This window comes from Schistocerca americana, chromosome 8, assembly GCF_021461395.2.
Source record: "Schistocerca americana isolate TAMUIC-IGC-003095 chromosome 8, iqSchAmer2.1, whole genome shotgun sequence".
NCBI lineage: Eukaryota > Metazoa > Arthropoda > Insecta > Orthoptera > Acrididae > Schistocerca > Schistocerca americana.
In genome coordinates, this window is record NC_060126.1 from 382,348,849 (window position 1) to 382,361,929 (window position 13,081).

At 38.5% G+C, this 13,081-nt stretch overlaps 1 protein-coding gene across 1 annotated transcript in view; it reads left to right on the plus strand.

Moving 5' to 3' along the window:
- The first annotated feature begins 7,124 nt into the window (after nt 1-7,124).
- The window catches only part of LOC124545873 (zinc finger protein 99-like), a 168,089-nt gene continuing 162,132 nt past the window's right edge, over nt 7,125-13,081 (plus strand). The window contains exons 1-2 of the mRNA XM_047124833.1: nt 7,125-7,360; nt 7,445-7,989. Coding sequence (XP_046980789.1) covers nt 7,125-7,360; nt 7,445-7,989 — 781 coding nt within the window. The remainder of the gene's footprint in view (nt 7,361-7,444; nt 7,990-13,081) is intronic.

Below are 13,081 nucleotides of genomic sequence, written 5' to 3' on the forward strand. Positions count from 1 at the left end.
CATTTTGACGTCACGCCCAATATCGATGAGCGCATGAGCGGCTATCATCTTCGTTTCAACGAATAATATCAATTATTATTGCTCCTCGATCGGCTCGCAGCAATTTAAGCCGTCGTCCTAGGTTCCTTCCTAACCACACACTCGGGAAACGCCACACAATCGTGAATAAACAGCGAAATATTATTGACAAGGGAGAGTATGAATGTTAATGCTTCTCATTTCACTCGTGTCCTCTTATGTTCCTGGCTAACCACGTACTCGAAAGGCGGCCATATTAGGAAATAAAGAACCAAATATTTGCAAGAAGGAAGAATAAGAATTTTATTGGTGCTCGTTTCAGTCGCAGCAATTTAAGCTGTCCTCGTACGGTTCTGCCTGACCACACACTCGGAAATAGCTAAATATTTATTTCATCAATTGTTCTCAAATCACACTCAATATAAATAACAATCAGTATTGCAGAACACACTTATATTACAATCATAAGAAAGTAACAGAATGTTTTAACAACGCTGTTGTTGTTATTGTTGTGGTCTTCAGTCCTGAGACTGGTTTGATGCAGCTCTCCATGCTACTCTATCCTGTGGAAGCTTCTTCATCTCCCAGTACCTACTGCAACCTACATCCTTCTGAATCTGCTTAGTGTATTCATCTCTTGGTCTCCCTCTACGAATTTTACCCTCCACGCTGCCCTCCAATGCTAAATTTGTGATCCCTTGATGCCTCAAAACAAGTCCTTCCAACCTATCCCTTCTTCTAGTCAAGTTGTGCCACAAACTTCTCTTCTCCCCAGTCCTATTCAATACCTCCTCATTAGTTACGTGCTCTACCCACCTTATCTTCAGCATTCTTCTGTAGCACCACATTTCTAAAGCTTCTATTCTCTTCTTGTCCAAACTGGTTATCGTCCATGTTTCACTTCCATACATGGCTACACTCCATACAAACACTTTCAGAAACGACTTCCTGACACTTAAATCTATACTCGATGTCAACAAATTTCTCTTCTTCAGAAACTATTTCCTTGCCATTGCCAGTCTACATTTTATATCCTCTCTACTTCGACCTTCATCAGTTATTTTACTCCCTAAATAGCAAAACTCCTTTACTACTTTAAGTGTCTCATTTCCTAATCTAATCCCCTCAGCATCACCCGATTTAATTTGACTACATTCCATTATCCTCGTTTTGCTTTTGTTGATGTTCATCTTATATCCTCCTTTCAAGACACTGTCCATTCCGTTCAACTGCTCTTCCAAGTACTTTGCAGTCTCCGACAGAATTACAATGTCATCGGCGAACCTCAAAGTTTTTACTTCTTCTCCATGAATTTTAATACCTACTCCGAATTTTTCTTTTGTTTCCTTTACTGCTTGCTCAATATACAGATTGAATAACATCGGGGAGAGGCTACAACCCTGTCTCACTCCTTTCCCAACCACTGCTTCCCTTTCATGCCCCTCGACTCTTATAACTGCCATCTGGTTTCTGTACAACTTGTAAATAGCCTTTCGCTCCCTGTATTTTACCCCTGCCACCTTCAGAATTTGAAAGAGAGTATTCCAGTTAACGTTGTCAAAAGCTTTCTCAAAGTCTACAAATGCTAGGAACGTAGGTATGCCTTTTCTTAATCTTTCTTCTGAGATACGTCGTAACGTTAGTATTGCCTCACGTGTTCCAACATTTCTACGGAATCCAAACTGATCTTCCCCGTGGTTCGCTTCTACCAGATTTAGCGCACACCTAAGTCACCAAAATGTGTAATTTAATCAGTATTCTTAAACCATAATGAAGAAAATTAAAACATCGAGCTGTTACTTACCAAAAAACTTGTTATTCTTGCAGTCATCCTTTGTACGTAGATACATTCGGTGTGAAGAATGCTATGTGCAAAGCACTAGCGATTTTCTTGAAGAATATGTCGCCTCTCCCACACATCTCCTGTCAACCTGCTAACGAAAGAAAATGTAAATATTAGCGCACTCCTAAGTCACCAGAATGTGCAATTTTTCTGCATTCTTCATGCTTGATAAAAAAAAATTAAAAATCGACCTGTTACTTCCCAAAAACTAATTAATCACGCAGTCATCCCCTGTATGTACATACTTTCGGAGTGAGGAATTCTATGTGCACAGCACTAGCGATTTTCATCTTGAATATGTCGCCGCTCCCACACGCCCCCTTGTCAACCTGCGAACGAAAGAAAATGCAATCATTATCGCAATCCAAAGTCACCAGAATGTGTAATTATATCTGTATTCTTAAACCATAATGAAAAAAATTAAAACATCGAGCTATTAATTGCCAAAAAAACTTATTATTCATGCATTCACACACTGTACGTAGATACATTCGGTGTGAAGAATGCTATGTGCGAAGCACTAGCGATTTTCCTGTAGATGGTGTCCCGACACCCACACATCTCTTGTCAACCTGCTAACGAAAGAAAATGTAAACCCTAGCGCACTCCAAAGTCATCAGAATGTGTAATTTTATCTGTATTCTTTAAGCATAACGAAAAAATTTAAACAAAATGCTGTTACTTCCCAAAAGGCTAATTATTCACGCAGTCATCAACTGTACCTAGATACACTCGGTGTGAAGAATGCTATGTGCAAAGCACTAGTGATTTTCCTATAGATGGTGTCACCACAAACACATCTCTTGTCAACCTGCTAACAAAAGAATATGTAAATAGTACCTAACTCCAAAGTAACCTGAATGTGTAATTTCATATGTATTCTTAAAGCCTAATGAAAAAAATTGAAACATCCAACTCTTACTTACCAAAAAAATTATTATTCACCAGTCATCCACTGTACGTAGATACATTCGGTGTGAAGAATGCTATGCGCAAAGCACTAGCGAATATCAGGTAGTATATGTCGCCGCTCCCATACACCTCTTGTCAACTTGCTAATAAAAGAAAATGTAAACATTAGCGCAATCCAAAGTCACCAGAATGTGCAATTTTATGTATTCTTAAAGCTAGATGAAAAAAATTTAAACATCGAGATGTTACTTCCCAAAAAACGAATTATTCACGCAGTCATTCACTGTACGTAGATACATTCGGTGTGAAGAATGCTATGTGCAAAGCACTAGTGATTTTCTTCTAGAATATGTCGCCGCTTGCACACATCTCTTGTCAACCTGCTAACGAAGGAAAATGCAATCATTAGCGCAATCCAAAGTCACCAGAATGTGAAACTATATCTGGATTGTAAAGCATGGTGAAAGAAATCTAAACATCGGCTGTTACTTCCCAAAAAAATTATTTTTCACGCAGTCATCCCCTGTATGTAGATACATTCGAAGTGAGGAATTATATGTGCACAGCACTACCGATTTTCTTCTAGAATATGTCGCCGCTCCCACACATCTGTTGTCAACCTGCTAACGAAAGAAAATGCAATCATTAGCACACTCCTAAGTCAACAGAATGTGTAATTTTATCTGTATTCTTAAACCATAATGAAAAAAAATTAAAACATCGAGCTATTAATTGCCAAAAAAACTTATTATTCATGCATTCACACACTGTACGTAGATACATTCGGTGTGAAGAATGCTATGTGCGAAGCACTAGCGATTTTCCTGTAGATGGTGTCCCGACACCCACACATCTCTTGTCAACCTGCTAACGAAAGAAAATGTAAACCCTAGCGCACTCCAAAGTCATCAGAATGTGTAATTTTATCTGTATTCTTTAAGCATAACGAAAAAATTTAAACAAAATGCTGTTACTTCCCAAAAGGCTAATTATTCACGCAGTCATCAACTGTACCTAGATACACTCGGTGTGAAGAATGCTATGTGCAAAGCACTAGTGATTTTCCTATAGATGGTGTCACCACAAACACATCTCTTGTCAACCTGCTAACAAAAGAATATGTAAATAGTACCTAACTCCAAAGTAACCTGAATGTGTAATTTCATATGTATTCTTAAAGCCTAATGAAAAAAATTGAAACATCCAACTCTTACTTACCAAAAAAATTATTATTCACCAGTCATCCACTGTACGTAGATACATTCGGTGTGAAGAATGCTATGCGCAAAGCACTAGCGAATATCAGGTAGTATATGTCGCCGCTCCCATACACCTCTTGTCAACTTGCTAATAAAAGAAAATGTAAACATTAGCGCAATCCAAAGTCACCAGAATGTGTAATTTTATGTATTCTTAAAGCTAGATGAAAAAAATTTAAACATCGAGATGTTACTTCCCAAAAAACGAATTATTCACGCAGTCATTCACTGTACGTAGATACATTCGGTGTGAAGAATGCTATGTGCAAAGCACTAGTGATTTTCTTCTAGAATATGTCGCCGCTTGCACACATCTCTTGTCAACCTGCTAACGAAGGAAAATGCAATCATTAGCGCAATCCAAAGTCACCAGAATGTGAAACTATATCTGGATTGTAAAGCATGGTGAAAGAAATCTAAACATCGGCTGTTACTTCCCAAAAAAATTATTTTTCACGCAGTCATCCCCTGTATGTAGATACATTCGAAGTGAGGAATTATATGTGCACAGCACTAGCGATTTTCGTCTAGAATATGTCGTTGCTCCCACACATCCCTTGTCAACCTGCTAACGAAACAAAAAGCAATCATTAGCGCAATCCAATTTTACCAGAATATGTAATTTTATCAGTATATTTGAACATAATGATACAAATTAAAACATCTAGCTGATACTTACCAAAAAACTTTTTATTCATGCAGTCATCCACTGTATGTAGATACATTCGGTGTGAAGAATGCTATGTGCACAGCACTAGCGATTTGCTTGTAGAATATGTCGCCGCTCACACACATCTCTTGTCAACCTGCTAACGAAAGAAAATGCAATCATTAGCGCACTCCTAAGTCAACAGAATGTGTAATTTTTTCTTTATTCTAAAGCATTATGAAAATAATTTAAACATCGAGCTGTTACTTCCCAAAAATTAATAATCACGCGGTCATCCCCTGTACGTAGATACACTCGGTGTGAAGAATGCCATGTGCACAGCACTAGCGATTTTCTTCTAGAATATGTCGCCGCTACCACACATCTCTTGTCAACCTGCTAACGAAACAAAAAGCAATCATTAGCGCAATCCAATTTTACCAGAATGTTTAATCTTATCAGTATTTTTGACCACAATGAAAAAAATTAAAACATCTAGCTGTTACTTACCACATAACTTTTTATTCATGCAGTCATCCACTGTATGTAGATACATTCGCTGTGAAGAATGCTATGTGCAAAGCACTACCGATTTTCTTGTAGAATATGTCGCCGCTCCCACACATCTCTTGTCAACCTGCTAACGAAACAAAAAGCAATCATTAGCGCAGTCCAAAGTTACCAGAATGTGTAATTTAATCAGTATTTTTAACCATAATGAAAAAAATGAAAACATCTAGCTTTTACTTACCAGAAAACTTATTAATCATGCAGTCATCCACTGTATGTAGATACTTTCGGTGTGAGGAATGCTATGTGCAAAGCACTAGCGATTTTCTTGTAGAATATGTCGCCGCTCCCACACATCTCTTGTCATCCTGCTAACGGAAAAAATGTCAGCATTAGCGCACTCCAAATTCACCAGAATGTGTAATTTTATCTCTATCTTTAAAGCTTGATGAAAAAAATTTAAACATCAAGCTGTTACTTCCCAAATACTAATTAAACACGCAGTCATCCCCTGTACATAGATACATTCGGAGTGAAGAAATCTATGTGCACTAGCGATTTTCTTGTAGAATATGTCGCCGCTCCCACACATCTCTTGTCAACCTGCTAACGAAAGAAAATGTAATCATTAGCGCACTCTAAAGTCACCATAATGTGTAATTTTATCTGTATTCTTAAAGCTTGATGAAAAAAATTGAAACATCGAGCTGTTACTTCCCAAAAAACTAATTATTCACGCAGTCATCCCCTGTACGTAGATACATTCGGAGTGAGGAATTCTATGTGCGCAGCACTAGCGATTTTCCTGTAGAATATGTCGCCGCTCCTACACAGCTCTTGTCAACCTGCTAACGAAAGAAAATGCAGTCATTAGCGCACCCCTAAGTCACCACAATGTTTAATTTTATCTGTATTCATAAACCATAATGAAAAAAATTAAAACATCGATCTGTTACTTACCAAAAAAAACTTATTATTCATGCAGTCATCCACTGTACGTAGATACATTCGATGTGAAAAATGCTATGTGCACAGCACTAGCGATTTTCTTCTAGAATATGTCGCCGCTCCCACACATGTCTTGTCAACCTGCTAACGAAAGAAAATGCAATCATTAGCGCACTCCTAAGTCAACAGAATGTGTAATTTTATCTCTGTTCTTAATCCTTAATGAAAGAAATTAAAACATCGAGTTGTTACTTACCAAAAAACTTATTATTCATGCAGTCATCCATTGTACGTAGATACATTCGGTGTGAAGAATGCTATGTGCAAAGCACTAGCGATTTTCTTGTAGAATATGTCGCCGCTCCCACACATCTCTCGTCAACCTGCTAACGAAAGAAAATGTAATCATTAGCGCAATCCAAAGTCACCAGAATGTGTAATTTTATCTTTATTCTAAAGCATTATGAAAATTATTTAAACATCGAGCTGTTACTTCCCAAAAGTTAATAGTCACGCGGCCATCCCCTGTACGTAGATACATTCGGTGTGAAGAATGCTATGTGCACAGCACTAGCGATTTTCTTCTAGAATATGTCGCCGCTCCCACACATCTCTTGTCAACCTGCTAACGAAACAAAAAGCAATCATTAGCGCAATCCAAAGTTACCGGAATGTGTAATTATATCTGTACTCTAAAGCACAATGAAAAAAAATACTGAATAATGTGAATCAGATTTTGTACACTGGGTCGAACACTTCCAATGAGACTCTGCTTGGTAAACAGGACTTCAAACACAAGAATTTGGCTGCAACATGCAGTAAACAAGCTCATATTTGGGATACCAAGAATGACTTGCTATTATCCACAGAGTACAACTTAGGTAACACTTCACTACCACTTAACAGTCATTTCATGGTCAGTATAAAGTGTACAGAAAGTACTAATGGTTGTATCTCAAATGGTCGTAGCAATGAACAAACTCAGATGGGGGAACGTCCATACAAGTGCGCCACCTGTAACAAGGCATTTTCTCTAGCCTCAATTCTCAATAACCATGAGCGAGTTCACACAGGGGAACGTCCACACAAGTGCGCTACCTGTAACAAGGCATTCTCTCTAGCTTTATATCTCCGTAGCCATGAGCGGATTCACACAGGGGAACGTCCATACATGTGCACCACCTGTAACAAGGCATTCTCTCAAACCTCAGTTCTCCTTAGGCATGAGTGAATTCACACAGGGGAACGTCCATATAAGTGCACCACCTGTAACATGGCATTCTCTCAATCCTCAATTCTCCATAGGCATGAGCAAATTCACACAGGGGAACATTCATACAAGTGCACCACCTGTAGCAAGGCATTCTCTCAAGCCTCATATCTCCATAGCCATGAGCGAATTCACACAGGGGAACGGCCATACAAGTGCATCACCTGTAACAAGGGATTCTCTCAAGCCTCAGTTCTCCATAGCCATGAGCGAGTTCACACAGGGGAACGTCCATACAAGTGCGTCAGCTGTAACGAGGCATTCTCCCAAGCCTCAGTTCTCCATAGCCATGAGCGAATTCACACAGGGGAACGTCCATACAAGTGCACCACCTGTAACAAGGCATTCTCCAGTGCAGCATATCGGAATCGACATCTTTCATACTGCTGGAGACGATGCATGCCTTCCAAAGGTACCACTGCAATCGAACTTATAGAAGAAGACCTAGGCAAGAACAATAACAATGCTAGTACCACTGACTTGAGGCATGATACAACAAAGAACTCTGTTTCTAAAATAGGGAATAATATGAATCAGGTTTTGTACACTGGGTCGAACACTTCCAGTGAGACTCTGCTTGGTAAACAGAACTTCAAACACAAGTATTTGGCTGCAACATGCACTAAACATGATAATATTTGGGATACCAAGAATGACTTGCTATTATCCACAGAGAACGACTTTGATAACACTTCACTACCACTTGACAGTCATTACATGGTCAGTATAAAGTGTACAGAAAATACTAATGGTTGTATCTCAAATGTTCATAGCAATGAACAAACTCAGATGGGGGAACGTCCATACAAGTGCGCCACCTGTAACAAGGCATTTTCTCTAGTCTCAATTCTCAATAACCATGAGCGAGTTCACACAGGGGAACATTCCCACAAGTGCGCCACCTGTAACAAGGCCTTCTCTGATGCCTCAAATCTCCGTAGGCATGAGCCAATTCACACAGGGGAACATCCATACACATGCACCACTTGTAACAAGGGATTCTCTCAATCCTCAAATCTCCATAGGCATGAGCGAATTCACACAGGGGAACATCCATACAAGTGTACCACCTGTAACAAAGCATTCTCTCAAGTCTCATATCTCCATATCCATGAGCGAATTCACACAGGGGAATGTCCATACAAGTGCACCACCTGTAACAAGGCATTCTCTAAAGCCTCATATCTCCATATCCATAAGCGAATTCACACAGGGGAACGTCCATGCAAGTGCGCCACCTGTAACAAGGCATTCTCTCAAGCCTCAATTCTTCACAGCCATGAGCGAATTCATACAGGGGAACGTCCATACAAGTGCGGCTTCTGTAACAACTCATGCTCTCTAGCTTCAAATCTCCGTAGCCATGAGCGTATTCACACAGGGGAACCTCCATACAAGTGTAACGCCTGTAACAAGGCATTCTCTCTAGCTTCACATCTCCGTAGCCATGAGCGAATTCACACAGGGGAACGTCCATACAAGTGCACCATCTGTAACAAGGCATTCTCTCGAGCCGCAAATCTCCATAGGCATGAACAAATTCACACAGGGGAATGTTCATCCAAGTCCACCACCTGTAAGAAGCCTTTTTTGTAATGTCTCTCATTACCATACGCATGAGCAAATTCACTTAGAAAAATGTCCTTGTGCAAGAATGCCATTTGTAATAAGGCATTCTCAAGCCTTTAATTCTCTATGGCCATAAGTGGATTTGCATAGAGGAATGGCCACACAGGTGCACCACCTGTATCAAGGTTTTTTGTGGTTTGTCGCATCTCTGTCGCTTGGTTGTACTCATTTAGTATGAAGCCATGTGTGCCACTGATGTGCAATTTACGATTCACTAAACATCCTATAGTTCTTTATTCCTCCTGTTGAGGCTGAAAGCACATCGTTTTCCATTTGAAACTACTTGTATATCATGAGTGATAATACAAAGTGGGAAATTTTATTAGATATCACCATGTAATGTGTCATTCATGTAATTTATAGAATTATCAGTTACATGAACCGTGGGTCAAACATTCCAACTGTCAGAGAGATTCATGTCTTTTACAATAACTTTGTACAAATGTGCTGTCCCTCCCATCTGAAGTGACAGGTGTCAAACCTGACCAAGCCATAATGTGTAGGTTAATCAGTCCAGGCAAGTTCACAGCCTTTAAGACAGTAAACTTGCCTGTCTTGTAGGTGTGTTATTAATATTATTATTATTTATTTCTCTGTCTCCAACTACCATTTTAGTACTGGAAATGTGCTGCATGTAGGGACACAACACAAATGACATGCAATTCTTGATATTCATTTTATCTATTTCCTTGTAACATACAGTTAGTGCCTTAGATCCACTTGCAAATGGGCAACACAGCAGTTGGAGTCGTATAATTCTGGAAAGATATTTCCATATTGTAAACTGAACAAATTTTGAATTGAAGTACCATTCGAGGTCTAATTCTGTGAAAGAAGTTACTTTTTAAATTTTCTTTATAGTGTGATGAGTTATGTACGAATAAAGTTATTTGATTAACATAACCATCTACACTAGCCACTGAGACTATTATGGGTGTACTGTTCTAGTGAGAAACATATGATTGTTGAAACAGAAAATAAAGACATTTATAAACTTTCACATTTATCAAGTATTAATCAGATGTTGGTAAGTATAATTACAGGTTTCTTAATGAAAATTGAATTACGGTTCTTGCAATTTAACATCAAAATTTTCCTGCGAGTTCTGCAATTGGAGTTCGCTAATTACAGTGTGAATTTAAAAAAATAAATAAATAAAATAAATTGTGCCTCACAAACTGAGCAAATCTTAGTTGCAATCTATACTCTGATTAAATTATTTGCCACTGAATGGGCCCATGTGCATACAGTGCTGTCCTTAAAAGCTGGCTGAAGGTACTTCCATCTCTTATCCATTCTAAAATGATAGCTATATAAAGCCATCACCCATCATAGAGGTCTATAAACAAAATAGCTCTGCAGATAATGAGACTGAAAGAATGTATGAAGAGAAAAGAAATTATTCAGTTAGTTTACAGTGACAAAATTGTAATTCTGATGGGGAACTGGAATCTGATTATTGGGAAAGGAAGAGAAGGAACAATAGTAGGAGAAAATGGACTGGGAAAAGGAATGAAATGAGAATCTGCCTGGTAAAATTTTACATAGAGCATATCATAGTATTAGGTAACAGTTTGTTTAAAAATCACATAATAAGACTGCATACATGGAAGACACTTGTGGACACCAATGTTTCAGACTGATTTACATAATGATACTTCAGACTTAGAAACTGCACAAAGACTGGAAATTAAGGAGATGTGAGCTGAATAAGTAGAGAGAACCAAAGGTTTTAAAATCAGATAGATAAAATCTCACAAAGCAGCAAAAGATAAGGAAATGTGGAAGCTTTCATAGGCACTGATTTCTTCTGGCAGAAGGGTATAAGGGGAAGGAAGAGGATGAAAAGAACGGATTAGTGTATTTTAGGAAATTTGAGGAGTTCCTTAATTCTTCTTTTCCCTCCAACCTTTCTATGTAATTACATTTTTTTTCAAAAAATGTTTATTTTAGTTGATATAAAGGTTTGATATCTCACAACTAGCTTTGGTATAGCCTTAAGAGAAAAATGTGGAAGGTGGGCCCACATGTTTTGCCCTTTGTTGTTGCATGTAATATACTTTATTATCTTACAACAACATTAACATTACAATTCAAAACTTATGAAAATAATCAGAGTTGTCACCAAAGCTTGAACAGGTTCAAATCTTCAAAAAGACGATCTTAACGATTGCACCAGATCGGACATGAAAGTCGGAAGTACAGAGCTCCCAAAACCAGAAGAGTCACATCAACTGAGTGTGGGTGTAAGCAGGTTCAACAAACAATTTTATCAACCAAATGATTTACAATAATAACTGTTAAATGGACTAACAAATTGTAAGCTTAGGTAACTGTTACACAATCGGATAACATTCATGCAAATATGGGAGTGATCATAAGATACACCACCACTAATTGTAGCTGTCAGAGGGCCACTTAACAGCCAACAAGCTGCGAGCAGCAATGTTTCACTGCAAGTGTAGTAGCTAATGACTGCGAATCAAGGCACAGTTTTGCAGTTTATAATGGTAAGTAACAGATCTTATTCTTAATGCACTGAGAAGTAGTAATAAGCATGCCAGCTTTAAAAGAACAGTTGCAGAGGTATAATGAGGAAGAACCTCAGGCTTCGCAAACACACCTTAATCTTCTGAGCTCTTTAAATTCACCAATCAGATGTAACTATTGGTTCCCACATAAGCAGTGACACTCCGCCATGGCACATATGAAACTTCCAGGTGTACTTATCCCTGCAGCAGGCGCGCTTAAGATTGTTGAGTCAGCGGGCACGTGCGGCACTCAGTGCCGCCTACATTTAAACACATAAAAAAGCAGTTTTTTTATTTTTTGGTGGAATTAATTATTTATTGTTTATAACATCATTCTTAACAGCAACTTTTAATATGATCTGTATACATATATCCAAGGTGCACGGGAAAATTAAAATTGTTACAGAATATCTGACATATGTTTCCAGGATATTTCCTAAGTGCTACTTTAATAACAAATAAATTATAACCACAGATATGATGTGATTGTTTACCATTGTTAAAGTAAGTTTTACAGAAACGTGTAATGTGTATAACAACTTCGTAGTAATAATAAAGACTAAGGCAGTCATTAAATACATATAAAGAATCGCACACTTTCTTCCTCTGGAGAAGCTCTGCAATCATTACATGTGACAACATTGTAGCAATGTTGCTTGCAAATGAATCTTTTGCAGCTATTGCAAGTGACAGTAGTTTTATTATTTTTTTTTTACCACCACAAAGATGGCACTTCCCACCCCTGCTTACAGTCTCATCGTGATTGGCGGGAATTGATTGATGAGGTGACAGAAATCCTTGAATATCTCATGGTAGAGTAGAGAGCTGAGCCCTTTCTTTCAGTCCATCAGAGCCAATGCCAGGTTTGTTAGATAGGTTCTTCTTATGAATCTTTTCTCTGGATTGTTAGCAAAAAACAAGACCTGGGAATTTATCCCAAAAATATGCAGATAACGAAAAAACAAAGCTATGAGCCATCTTCTTGTGGTCCTTTGTGTAGAGTAGGATGTACACACATAATCTACAGTATCGACTGCATCTTTTGTTGCATTGTAGTCCAAATTTACAGACTTGCCTGTAGCAATGTCGATTTCAGCAGTATCATGCATTGACGACAGGGAAAGCACAGCCTTGTTCCTTTTTGTTTGGCATGAAACAAGAGAGAAGTCATCTTGAAATCCGAAAAGACAATTTCCAATTTCTCGCGATCTGTTGGGCAAAAATTCCGGAGGAATTTCATTGTTCTTTTTCAATGTTCCAATGAACGTTAGCCCATTTTCTAAAAGATGCTGGGCTACAGGGTAACTACTGTAGTAGTTGTCCGTAGTTACATTCCTGTGCGTTCCCTTGATTGGCTCAACCAATCTCTTCACAATATCCCTTGGCTGGTTAGATGCAACATATGGTCCAGGGTTCTGTCTGCCACAGTACACTTCAAAATTAAAAGTATAAAATGTCTTGCTATCGCACAATGCATACAACTTCAATCCATAATTAGCGGGCTTATTGGGC